The sequence below is a fragment of the Poecilia formosa genome, unplaced genomic scaffold (assembly GCF_000485575.1).
Source record: "Poecilia formosa unplaced genomic scaffold, Poecilia_formosa-5.1.2 Scaffold134, whole genome shotgun sequence".
NCBI lineage: Eukaryota > Metazoa > Chordata > Actinopteri > Cyprinodontiformes > Poeciliidae > Poecilia > Poecilia formosa.
In genome coordinates, this window is record NW_006800073.1 from 165,294 (window position 1) to 177,602 (window position 12,309).

A 12,309-nucleotide genomic window follows, 5' to 3' on the forward strand; every position below is an offset into this window, starting at 1 on the left:
GTGGAGCTTCTTAAAGAGACAGCGGCCCAATTTCAGGTCCTCAAGTTGCAAAGTTAAATATCATTTCAGTTGTTTGTAATAGAGAGTTGGGTCGTAACTAGTTACATTTACTTGAGTAATAAAAAAAAAATCTCTAAAAACTATGCTGTACTTTTTCATTTTATTTGAGTAACTTATGAAGTATCGTTGCTACTCTTAAGTAAAATTTCTGGATTCTCTACTTACTGTAAATTACAAAAATTCACCATGTGCACACACATGCAGTTTTTGTTAAAGTTTCATAAGTTTTATATATTGTTTAAATATATTTATTTTATTCATAATTAATTATTTCCATTTTGGTTTCTAAAATGCTCAAATTTCCTCATAACTTTAAATTTTGGTTTGTCTGATGCTGTAATTTTTAAATGTTAAATGATTTATGTTTCGATCAGTTACTCAGTACTTTAGTCGCCTTTTTACCAAATACCTTTTTACTTTTGAGTAATTTCCTTGATGGCTACTTTTTACTTTTACTTTAGTAAAAACATGTTTAAGTAGAGATACTTTTACTTGATTTCAATCCATTTTTACACACTCTGCTCTCCTCTGTTGATGAATACAACATTTTTATAATAACGGAAAGCAAGAGTTACTCGATTGTGTTTGGAAAGTATGTAACACCGCCCCTCTAATACACCTTTTCTGTAAAAACTACGTTAGATCCTTAAAATAATAGGAAAGTGATATTAATTAATTAAAACACATTTCTGTCCTGCTCGAGTCCAACCAGCAGAGGGCGCTGCTGCAGCAAAAACCGCATAGGGATCCTGATAAGGAAGAAAACAAGGTGATACTGCAGAGGTTCATATCTCTGACATAAACTGAAACATTCAGGTTTTGTATCTGAAAGTCTGATATCAGCATCCTGAAAAGATTTAGAAAGAAAAGATTATGAGAAACCTGGAATAATTATTAATGTAATTTATTAACGTTTTCTATTGTTTTTATGTAAAGTATTTTTATTTTTAGCCTCAAAGCCTAAGAATCAGCTGTTTTTCTCATATATTTCATAATGTTTTTCAGTCTCATCATCCTCTGCTGTCTTTGTCCATCCCTCCATCTCCTCCATCCAATCCTCTTCCTCCTCTTCTTCCTCCTCCTCCTCCTGCTGTCCTTGGAGCTGCTGTTTCAGGACCAGGCTGCAGTGTTCTGCTGAGTAGCGGTGAAACAGCACTCGCTCGTCAGCAGATAGCTCTGAGCTGAGCCCCAGAGCCCCTCAGGAGGGAAACTACGACTCCCAGAATCCTCCGCTGCAGCCCCAAAGTCGGTGCAGATCCGAGAGGAACCCCAGAGGAACTCTGGGAGACGTGGTCCGACTCCATCAGCTGCTCCCGGAGGCAGAGGGAGGAGAGGCTGACGTGCCATGACAACAGTCGGAGGGAGACGCGCTGAGAGGTGAGACCATCTGTTTGTTTCTCTTTCTGTGTCTCTTCATCGTCTTCCGTCCCTCCTGTCTGCTGTCCAACCTGTCCAACCCTCTGCGTCTTGTCTGACGGTGTGTCTTACAGCCGGGAACATTGTGTGTTTGTCTCAGAACTGCAGAGACAGTGTGTGTGTGTGTGTGTGTGTGTGTGTGTGTGTGTGTGTGTGTGTGTGTTAAAACATCTCCACCCAGCCTGTAGTATCTCCCAGACCTCCTGAGATGATGCAGCAAACAGAAAAACACAGAAATCAGGACACAAAAATCACAGAAACGAAACGAAAAACGTTTGAACACCATCTGCTACAGCGGTGTTCAACCTGTGGTCCGGGGCCTTCTGTGGACCCTGAACGGATCTTGTGTGGCCCAGAGTTTTATTTTAATTTTTATTTATTGCTGACAAATTAAAATCTTAAAATAGAAAATGTTGGCAACAGTACCAAGTATTTAGAATCTGAGCTTTTTCTTGTCATAAGAAAAAGTCACTTGTCACTTTTGCTAGACGATAAATCTTCCCAGAACTTATTGCAATAAATGATAACATCGTTTATAACGATAAACAATAACATTGTTAATCATTATAAACGGTAATATCTATATGGTTGGTGATAAAGCCAACCACATAGTTGGCTTTATCACCAACTATATGGTGATAAAGCAAGAACATGCCATCAAATATGAATAAACTTTAAATTCTAACAAACATTTAGCACTGGAACTGGAAGACATTTTAAACATTCTGAATAAATAAATAAATCAACAAATGAAATGGATTATGAAGTCTCTGTAAACAACATTGTCTTTCAGTTAATTGAGACCAAAACAACAGACTGAAGACTTTATTTCTACCAATAATCTCCCAATTATTGGTAGAAAGAGAGAAAAGAGAAAACCAATAAACCAAGTAAATGTAAATAAGTTTGTTTTAATTTATGATACAATTTATTGATTTATTGCGATCCAGATCTTAATAAATTTATTAAACTTGTCTTTAAGTTTTAACACCAGTGAATTAATTCCTGCTTTTATTGATCAGAATGAACAATTGTTATTTTTATTTTCAATCAACACCTTTTAAAATTTGCAAGTTATATTCCTTCCTTTTAATGAGGCAAATATGAAAAACCATTTTATAAAAACTTACACATTCCTTTACAAAAATGTAACTATTTTACTAATTTAATTAAAATATTGCAACTTTGTTGATGAGTTATAGAAAAAGTGAGTATTTTTCCCTTATTTTTGGAATCTTTTCAACCTGAAAATTTTGACCAACGTGACAATAAGTTTGGACACCCTGATCTACTGCGGCTCATATTGTGGTTTCTCTCTCCTCATCTCAATATTTGATGATATTTTTAACTCTTAATGAGTTCCCAGCAGGAGCTGCAGCAGAAGTCTGAATCTGAGTAAACTTCATCCATGGTCAAGTTTATGGCTGCAGCCAAGGATTAATTTAGTCATTAATTCTTCTATTTTGATGATTATTGGTCAAAAAAAATTGGCACAATCTGTACATTTTTCATTTATACAATTAAGTCTTCTTTATTCAATATTACAAATGCATTAAAATATGAAAATAAGTTATTTGGTTCATTTTTAAATCAGAAAATAAAAAATTTGCCTACAATGCAATAACATCATCCTTTTGTAGCAAAGGATGCATCTGCAACTAAAACATTTCTTCTAACATGTGAAAAGGTCAACTTAACATCAGTGTTGGGCTGATTTGGTAATTCATTTCAAGATTAACCAACCGATAATTGGAGATTATCAGGTGATCAATATGATTTTTGTTTTTCTGAATTTGAATCAGGTGAAGCTAAAACTGCCACCAAATGAATTCTGCACATAAGATATTTACAAACAAATGTATTTTCATCTTAAATGCAAAATTTATATAATTTTGACTTAATTACTGCTGTATGTTGTGTTTTCAGCAAATGTACTACAGTTAATGATTTATTGATTATGATTATTGTTATCTATTCTTTTAACAACAGATTCATTACAAATAATCAGATTAATCTTTTCATCCCTAGTTGTAAAACTGACTCTTTTTTTTAGCTTTATATTGTGTTATAATGTCATTCCCTCATCAAAAACATGCATAGAGTCTTACTTTGATTCTCTTTGCATGTTTGAGGAATTCTTGAATCCCATTAAGCTCCTTCAGACTAGCAGCAGCAATTAGCAAACACCTGGTGGAACTGTGCATCTGCTGAGCTCATAATACAAACTACGTCTTAGTCCAATGCTCCTAAGAACAATAATAAAGGATTAATGGTGAAACATTGTTTTAATGATGTGCTGAATTCTGCGTGTCAGAAACAGCAGGAGCTTCTTAAAGAGACAGAGACCCAATTTCTAGGTGTGAAATTACAAAGTCAAATTTCTTTTAAGTCAACAGAAACCAACATCGATGATTGTGTTATAAAATGTCACTTTGTCTCTGAAAAACACATTTTTAAGACATTTTTTCAGTAAAAACTATATTAGATGCTTTTGCTCCGGAGATTTTCTCTAACAGGGAGTCATCTTTCAGAGGAGGAAGCAGAAACCTGCAGATATTAACCAAGATGAACGTTTCCTGCTTGGAACATCAGGTTTTACCAGAGCAGGACGAAGTGGGTCAGTAGCATCAACTGAGAGACGCCGTCTCCCTGCTGACTTCTTGCCTCAGGACTTTGTGTGTCTTCACACACCAGCCGTGTGTTTCAGCCGAATCCTTAATGAGGCTGTGCAGAGGTCAACTGCTCTGGGAGTTTGGAGGAGGAAAAGGAGGAGGGACTGAGATCATCTGGATTTCTTCAGGAAGCTGAATGTTTCCTGTGGACCAGCTGGTCGTTGTGGCGCCTTATTTATTGTGTCAGGCTTTGATAAACGCCTGATATTGCCTCTATGATGCAGTCTGGATCAGAAACACAACAGAATTGGGGAAGATGAGTGTTGACGTGTGACATTAACAATGAAGACGTGTCATCAGATCCAGGGTTGAAGCTGGTGGTCAGTTTCAGGGCAAAGATCAGATTCTGGTGGAACAGGATGAAGACGGACATTCTGGAGTGAGAAAACCTGAAGAACAACGCTCCTCCTCATGCTGTTATTAAAGTATTACTCTGAGCAGTAGTTTGTATGACAAGCTCAGCAGACTCTCAGTTCCACCAGGTGTTTGCTAATTGCTACTGCCGCTAGTCTGAAGGAGCTCCGTTTAGGTTGAGGTGTTCAGGGACCCCTGAATGGCTGCCACAGGAGATTCAAGGATTCCTCAAACATGCATGAAAGAATCAAAGCAACACTCCAGGTGTGTTTTTGATAAAGGAGTCATATTATAACGTGATCTAAAGCTAAAAAAAAAAGTAAATTTTACAAAACACCTCCTCTTTAAAAACTATTTATCATCAGGCAAAGTTAAATCAAAACTGTCCCAGTGCAGATCAGATGGTCATAAAATGTTTCTTAGCCGTAACGTAAACTAGCATGCATAAGCAGCTTCAGCAGCAAAGATAATATGTGTTTGATGCTGTTTGACATTTTGTTCCTTCTGTCCCACTGTCCTCTGTCTGTCTCCTGTCTCTGAGCAGATAATCACAGAGCCATGTCTGCAGGCCTGGAGGACACAGACAACGTGTTCGGTGAGCCTCACAGAACCACTAATGGACTCATTTACACATTAATGATAATTATGCGCCTCGACTGAGCACAATAGCACCCCCTGCTGGTCATTATTAGGCAGTGATGATTTATCTACATGAAATAACTGAACAGGAAGAACTCAGCAGCTGGTAAAGTCAAAGAAATCACTTGAAAACATCTAAAAGTCTGCAGGATTCAGCTTTCCTTCTCTTCCTCGTTCTTTGTTCTCCAACATTGCCTCGTTTTCCTCCCCCACCCTCCGATTCATCCATCCATCATCCCTCCATCCTCTGTTTCATTAAATCTCTATCTTCTCTCTCTCTGTCGCATCATTTTACTGCCCGACACATCTTCCCTTCCTCCCCCATCAAGTTTACCTCCCCCATCCGTCTTCCCCCCTGGGAAATAAACCTCCATCAGCTCAGTGTGTGTGTGTGTGTGTGTGTGTGTGTGTGTGTGTGTGTGTGTGCGCGCGCGCTGTGTGTGTGTGTGTGTGTGTGTGCGTGTGTGTGTGTGTGCGCGCGCGCTGTGTGTGTGTGTGTGTGTGTGTGTGGGAACCCTTTATTCCTCTGAGGAGGTTGTTCACATCCTGAATAAGAGTTCTCCTAACAAGAGAGCAAACAGACGTGCACTGCTGCCATGCTGGTCGTCATGGAGACGGGAGGTTAATACATCAAGCGGCAGAAATAAGTTTAAATTATCGACAAAACCAACAAAACCGAGACAGAATGTTTCAATGCAGAGATATTTTTACAATCACAGAATATCAACAAGACAAAGTTCTTGTTTGTTTTATTTGCTTTTAGAGGCCATTTAGTCTAGTGTGTGTGTGTGTGTGTGTGTGTGTGTGTGTGTGTGTGTGTGTTGGTCAGCATGCTGAATATTTGATGGCGTCCTGATGGACTGAGTGGGAGGAGGAAGAGCTTATTAAGTTAAAAACTTGATGCATCATCAGAACAAAACTGTGGAATAAACATGAACTGATGTTAGACAGTTCATCCATCCATCATCCATCCATCCATCCGTCCATTGTGGATGGATGTGGATGGATGGATGTCCAGGATCATGGCGGTATTGAGCAGGTCATTAAATCACCATCATATCGTTCCTTGAGGTTTTTTAAACCACTTCCTTCCGGTCTGGGCTTCATGGCGTTTGTTTATTTTTACAGATTAATTTTTTCACCTCCGGTTTTCTAGAGCTGCTTCCTGAAGCATCAAGCTTCTCCGCAGTAACTGAATGAACCCGTCTCCTGTCGCAGACCTGAACGAGGCCGTCCCGGAGACGGAGCTGCTGGACAACAGCATCCAGAAGGGCCGGGCCCAGCTGTCCGTCAAAACGCGCCGCCACCGGCCCTCGCGCTCCCGTTACCGTGACAGCGTGAGCTCCACGGAAGGAGACGACGGCTTCGACAGGAAGGTAGAGTCCAGCCTGAAACTCTGGTGTGTTTTATACCAGCCATGATCCGATCGGCTGATCTTCTGAGTGTGTTACCAGGAAAGTCCGGTACAGTCCGCGCGCTCACCTCTACACCTGGCCATGAGAGGCTCCTCCCCCTCACCTGATTTACTAGTGTCGTCCCGAAGCCCCGCCTTTTCCTTCGACGCATCGCTGGTGAGACCAATCAGAAGGAATCATACAGAGCTTTTGTTTTGAAAAAATATGAAAAAGAATCTTCTTCCTGTTTCACCTTGCCGTCTCAGGGTCGTCGGTCTCCAGAGGATGAGGGCGCCTCATTGGTCGCTCCACCACGGGGGCGGTACCATCAGCTGACCAACGCCACATCACAGGAGGCTCTGGTGACGCCAAGCAGCTCGCCGTCTAAATCCTGCCCCTCCTCCGACTGCTCACCTGTATACATGAGGAGGAACAGGAGGCCGGACAGCGAAGGTACACACATCTGGATACACACCTGGACACACACCTGGATGCACACCTGGACACACACCAGGACACACACCTGGATACACACATGGACACACACCTGGATACACACCTGGACACACACCAGGACACACACCTGGATACACACATGGACACACACCTGGATGCACGCCTGGACACACACCAGGACACACACCTGGATACACACATGGACGCACACCTGGACACACACCTGGACACACACCTGGATGCACACCTGGATACACACCTGGACACACACCTGGACACACACCTGGATGCACACCTGGATGCACACCTGGACACACACCAGGACACACACCTGGATACACACCTGGACACACACCTGGATGCACACCTGGACACACACCTGGACACACACCTCAAATCTGTAGCTCAAGTCTTAATTATAGGAGCTATAAACACAACTTTAACGCACCTGGATACAAACTTGTAAATACAGTGAATTAACCTACTTGGATACACACCTGGAAAACACACCTGGATACACACAAAAATTCAAAATTGCATGCAGATACAACTGGGAAACAAATAATTTCATTCATCTGAGATTTGTCTTTGCTTTTGATATAAAGAGCTGAACAATTAAACACACCTGGATACATCGCTTAGCTTATATTGATGATTATTGGAGTCATAAACACAACTGGAAACAAGGACACAAAACAATTTAATACTGTAAATGCACAATCCTGATAGTGGGTGTTATAAACACACCTGTAACTCTCCTGTAAACAGGTAATCACATGTTCCTGCTCCTAATTTATGATCACTTGTTTGTTTCAGTTCTGGTTTCTGACACAAGCCGAGACACGAGTCCAGCCGATCCCGGCAGTCCGACCGTCGTCTTTGATAAGAAGACAAAGAGACGTTTCCTGGATTTAGGGTGAATAAACTGAGTTCTCCTGCATGCTAAACATAAAAGCTGTGTTTCTGTCCAACCGTCTCAGTCGGTGATGGTGTCCTTTGTGTCTCAGGGTGACGCTCAGACGTTCCTACATCAGAGTGAGGAAAGATAAATCCAACAGGCTCTCTGTGGGCAGCAGGTGGGTCCATCACCAACATAACCTTCTGCTTCCTGCAGAACCACATGATTAACCGGTGTTGGACATGTCTCCTGTCCTCAGAGAACCGTCTGAGAGTCCGTCTCGGTCCTCTGGATCTTTCGTCTCGTTTTCCTGGTTCACTGAAGGTCGGGGGTCCTTCTCCTCCTCTGGAACTCCTCCATGTTCCCCCAAAATCCCCCCGCTGGGCTCCCAGAGACCCAGGAAGTCCCACTCACAGGTACTTTCTTCTTTAGGCCTGAAGTACGAGGTCCAGAATATGGTTCTGAACGAGAAGTAAAGAGTTTTTGCAGTTTTTGGATGTACTTGAATGCATCATTTTGCAGCTGATCAGGATGTTTTTTCAGGCCCAGAATAAATCACAAGAAAACATTTTAATCGCTGGAAGGTTCTTTTGCCATTACATGAACATGACTGACAGCAGAGCAACACAAACAGCTAGTTGAGAGAACTATTATGTAAAATTTACATTTTGCATGTTCTTGTTCTTCCATTTGGGTCTCAAGTGCTTCTAAAACAGCCCAAGCAATTAAAAAACCTCACATTGCCATTTTGAGGCAGTAACTTAATGTTTTTTGGTGTCTGGAAAATGAGCTGTTTCAAAAACCTGGTGATTGTTAAGCCATATTCAACAGGCAATGTGCCGTTATTTAGCAACCCCAGCCGAACATAGGCCAACCCAAGCTGACCTGCAGCACATTTGGTCAGCTAGTTTTACGGCTGTATGTATGTACAATGGCTGCTGGAAAAGACAGTTTGACTTACCTCCCAGAAACCACTTGCTGCATTCTGGTTGGTTGTGGAGAAGGCTCTACTTGCTTTTCAAGATGTATGACTATATAATTGTGTATCTGCTTGCAGCCATTTTCATGTGTGAGTAAAGGTTGAGTTGGGGGCGTGGCTAGCAACAGCTTACTTGGACTTAAAGTGACAGAATCCCTGAAACAGATCATTCTGACCTGAACAGACAAAATTCTCATTATCTAAGAATGATTTGTGGAAAAAAATTAAAATAAAATAATGAACATGTTTTGTATAGTCCATAAATCTATCCTAACCTGATCAGGGAAGCATGATAACATTTTAGGCTGCATTCACACCATCAATGTTTAGTGTGCTTTACTGGAACTCTAGTTTGTTTGTCTAGAGGTTCGTTTGGGGACATGTGAATGTGCAATCAAACTCTGATCAGGACAAAAAACAAAAAAAACTCTGCTCTGCCTACAATCCCAGGTCTCAGTTCGGTTGAAGTGAACTGATTTGACATCTGATGGAGCAGTGTCTATCTGCAGCAGGTAGATTAGTTCTGATTGGCTGATGGGGTCACATGACCCGCCAGCTGCGGTCAGTGAAATATATGCTGGTCAGATTCAGAAGGAAGCTCCGGTTTCCGACTCCTCTCCTCCGCAGCAGAGATCCTTCAGCAGGAGCCGCAGAGCGATGTCTCACTCTGAGGCGAATGCTGGAGTATGTTTTCTGCTCTGCTGGGATCCAGGAACGATTGAAACCCACCAGTGGGCTGCTGAAGGCTTCCTCTGACCAGGGCCGGCCCGAGCCTCCATGGGGCCCTAAGCGAAATTTGGTTTTGGGACCCTCTAGTTCTGCTAACAATGTGGACTGGCTGCTATCAGCAGTCCGATTATTAGATCATTCACACACCTGCTATAAACTTATTGCATCTCTGTCAGTGCTGTTTACATTATATACATGTATAATATAGGACACATTTATTGGCCAAGTGATTTATCAACCAGTTGATGTCTGGGCGCCGATTTTCTTAATTTTGGGGGATCGTGTTTGGCCGATATTTACATATGAAGCCCATATTATCCTCTAATCTTATCTTTGTCAGCAAAGGTTCATAAATCAGCCTCTGTTCTCTTCTGCTCTGCAGTGAGAGGTTTGACTGACAGACCAACCAGGTCAGGTCTGAACATTTACAGTTAACAATATTCACCCCACTGTTGCCAACAGTGACTGTTTTACTATATTTAGCGACATTTCAGACAAAAGACAATTATATCAGCCAAAATCAAAATCAGCAGGTCAGGCTTTTTAAAGATCGGTAACCGGCCAGAAAACTGCAATCGGTGCAGCCGACATTCTTTGATTACATAAATTTATCTTAAGCATAACTCCAATAGCTAAAAATGTAATTTATACCAGGCGAGTCTTTCTCCCCTGAGAATGTGGACCGGTACCGGTACTGGACTGATTTTATGCCTTCAAATGATTTTAACAGAAGTTTCACATAACTGAGAAGTTGATGTAAAAATAATGTTTATTTAGCCACAAAATGATTTTGCTCAGCAGCAAACAACAAATCTCAACTACAGCATAGAGCAGCTCGTCGATGTAGCAGCCATGTAGCCTGACGTAGAAACATTCTGCTAGACAATGTCAGACATTGAGAAGTTTTAATTATTGTTATCAAACGTTATCAAACATGGTGTTTTGAAGCCAAAAATACCTCAGAAACATACAAAGCGACCATGAAAATCAACTCATTTAAAGTTTAAACTCAGTTTCACACAAACACAAAGACCCTAGCATAAATGTTGGGCTGTTGAACTGGACCGTTGAAGCTAATTTTCTATTAGCAGCTTTACTAATCTTTTACAAATCATTACATTGCCAAGGCATTAAAACAAACCTTTATCTAGGCTTTTTTCTATTCTTCCTTTCTTTTCTCCCTCCCTGGAGGATACGTCCCTTTTTGTGACATTGTTTTGCTAACTTAGCTTCTGACTAGGAGGTTTGGATGCTCTGCACGTTGCACGGCAGCACGTGGAACCGGTGAAGCGTGCGGTACCTACCGCGGCCACCAGGGGCCCCAAAAAAATCAGTAAAATAATTTCTACATACATTATCAAATATATATTATTGTAAAAACAAATCACTTAATAGCGAAATTGTGTGTTTTTGATATTATAATGACATAGAAATGATTACAATAAAAATAAAAAATCAGCTCCACTCAGGGGGCCCCTTAGTGGCCCTGGGGCCCTAAGCGGCTGCTTGCTTATGTCTTTGACACAATGAAGACTCAGTTCTGGATCCTGGTTGACCATAAATCTTTCTTACTGAATTATTAAAAATAATTTTAGACAATATTTGTTTATTTGCAGCTTTTAATGTATTTCTAATGTTGAGTAAAAAGGCAGTGAATGAAAAATATGGAGAATATTCCAACTTTTTTTTTAACAGATTAAGTGATTAATCATCAGAATAATAGATTAATCAATCACCAAAATAATTTGTTTGTTTCAGCCCTAACAAAATAGTTTTCATGTAGAAGAAATTGTGATTTTTAAATGATTTGCAATTAAAAACTAAATATAAGAGGAATATTTTATAATTATGTTGTTTCTGCTCTCTGTCCAGGAGTCGGCTCTCAGTGAGGAGTTTTCTCCTCCTCCCACCTCCTCTTCCACCTCTCCTCCTCCAGAGTCGTCCTCCAGATCCTCCCATCCGTACCACACCCTGTCCCAGTCCTCTGATGAGGTGACGCTCTGAAATCCCAAAATATATCTGAGTTACAGCTCGGCAATAAAAAGGATTTTGACAATTGAAGATTTAATGTTTGGAAAATTTGGGATGCTGTTCACCAATTCTCTCCTTGGGTTTCCATAGTTACGAGTGATGCCAGCATGTCCAGACCACCATCTTGTTTGACTAGCCTGTTTATCAGCTTCTATTTATTTGAACTTTGAATTCAAGTCAACTCTACTACAGAACATTAGGACCAGCCAGGCCAGGATTTTTAGACATATTTATTTATGAGAATAACTTTATAACATAACAAGAATACTGTCATGTGATAATGGAGTCAAAATAATAATATTAGAGAATAAAGTGGTAATAAATCAAAATCGAGAATGTTGAACATCTAATGTAGGGATAGTTTGATATAAGTTTGCAGTTAATATTAAATAGAAATACTAAAACTTTTAGCACATCAGGATGAAATGATTATGATTATCTGGAATCTGAAATTATTGTATAAACAAACAGTTTGAAAACTAAATATTTAGATCAGACTTAAACCCTTAGCTGGAAACTAAAGAGCTTCCTAAATGTTGGACTGGAAAGTTAAATGTACAGTTTGTAAACTAAATATTTAGCTTGTGAATTAAATATTCACAAGCTAAATCCATCCATCCATCCATCCATCCATCCATCCGTCCGTCCGTCCGTCCGTCCGTCCGTCCGTCCGTCCGTCCG

At 40.5% G+C, this 12,309-nt stretch overlaps 1 protein-coding gene across 1 annotated transcript in view; it reads left to right on the forward strand.

The window, feature by feature from the left end:
- The first annotated feature begins 1,103 nt into the window (after positions 1–1,103).
- samd14 (sterile alpha motif domain containing 14) overlaps positions 1,104–12,309 on the forward strand; it is a 12,657-nt gene continuing 1,451 nt past the window's right edge. The window contains exons 1-9 of the mRNA XM_007562083.2: positions 1,104–1,437; positions 5,047–5,097; positions 6,360–6,517; positions 6,596–6,712; positions 6,802–6,988; positions 7,808–7,907; positions 7,999–8,067; positions 8,149–8,305; positions 11,470–11,589. Coding sequence (XP_007562145.1) covers positions 5,061–5,097; positions 6,360–6,517; positions 6,596–6,712; positions 6,802–6,988; positions 7,808–7,907; positions 7,999–8,067; positions 8,149–8,305; positions 11,470–11,589 — 945 coding nt within the window. The 5' untranslated portion in view covers positions 1,104–1,437; positions 5,047–5,060. The remainder of the gene's footprint in view (positions 1,438–5,046; positions 5,098–6,359; positions 6,518–6,595; positions 6,713–6,801; positions 6,989–7,807; positions 7,908–7,998; positions 8,068–8,148; positions 8,306–11,469; positions 11,590–12,309) is intronic.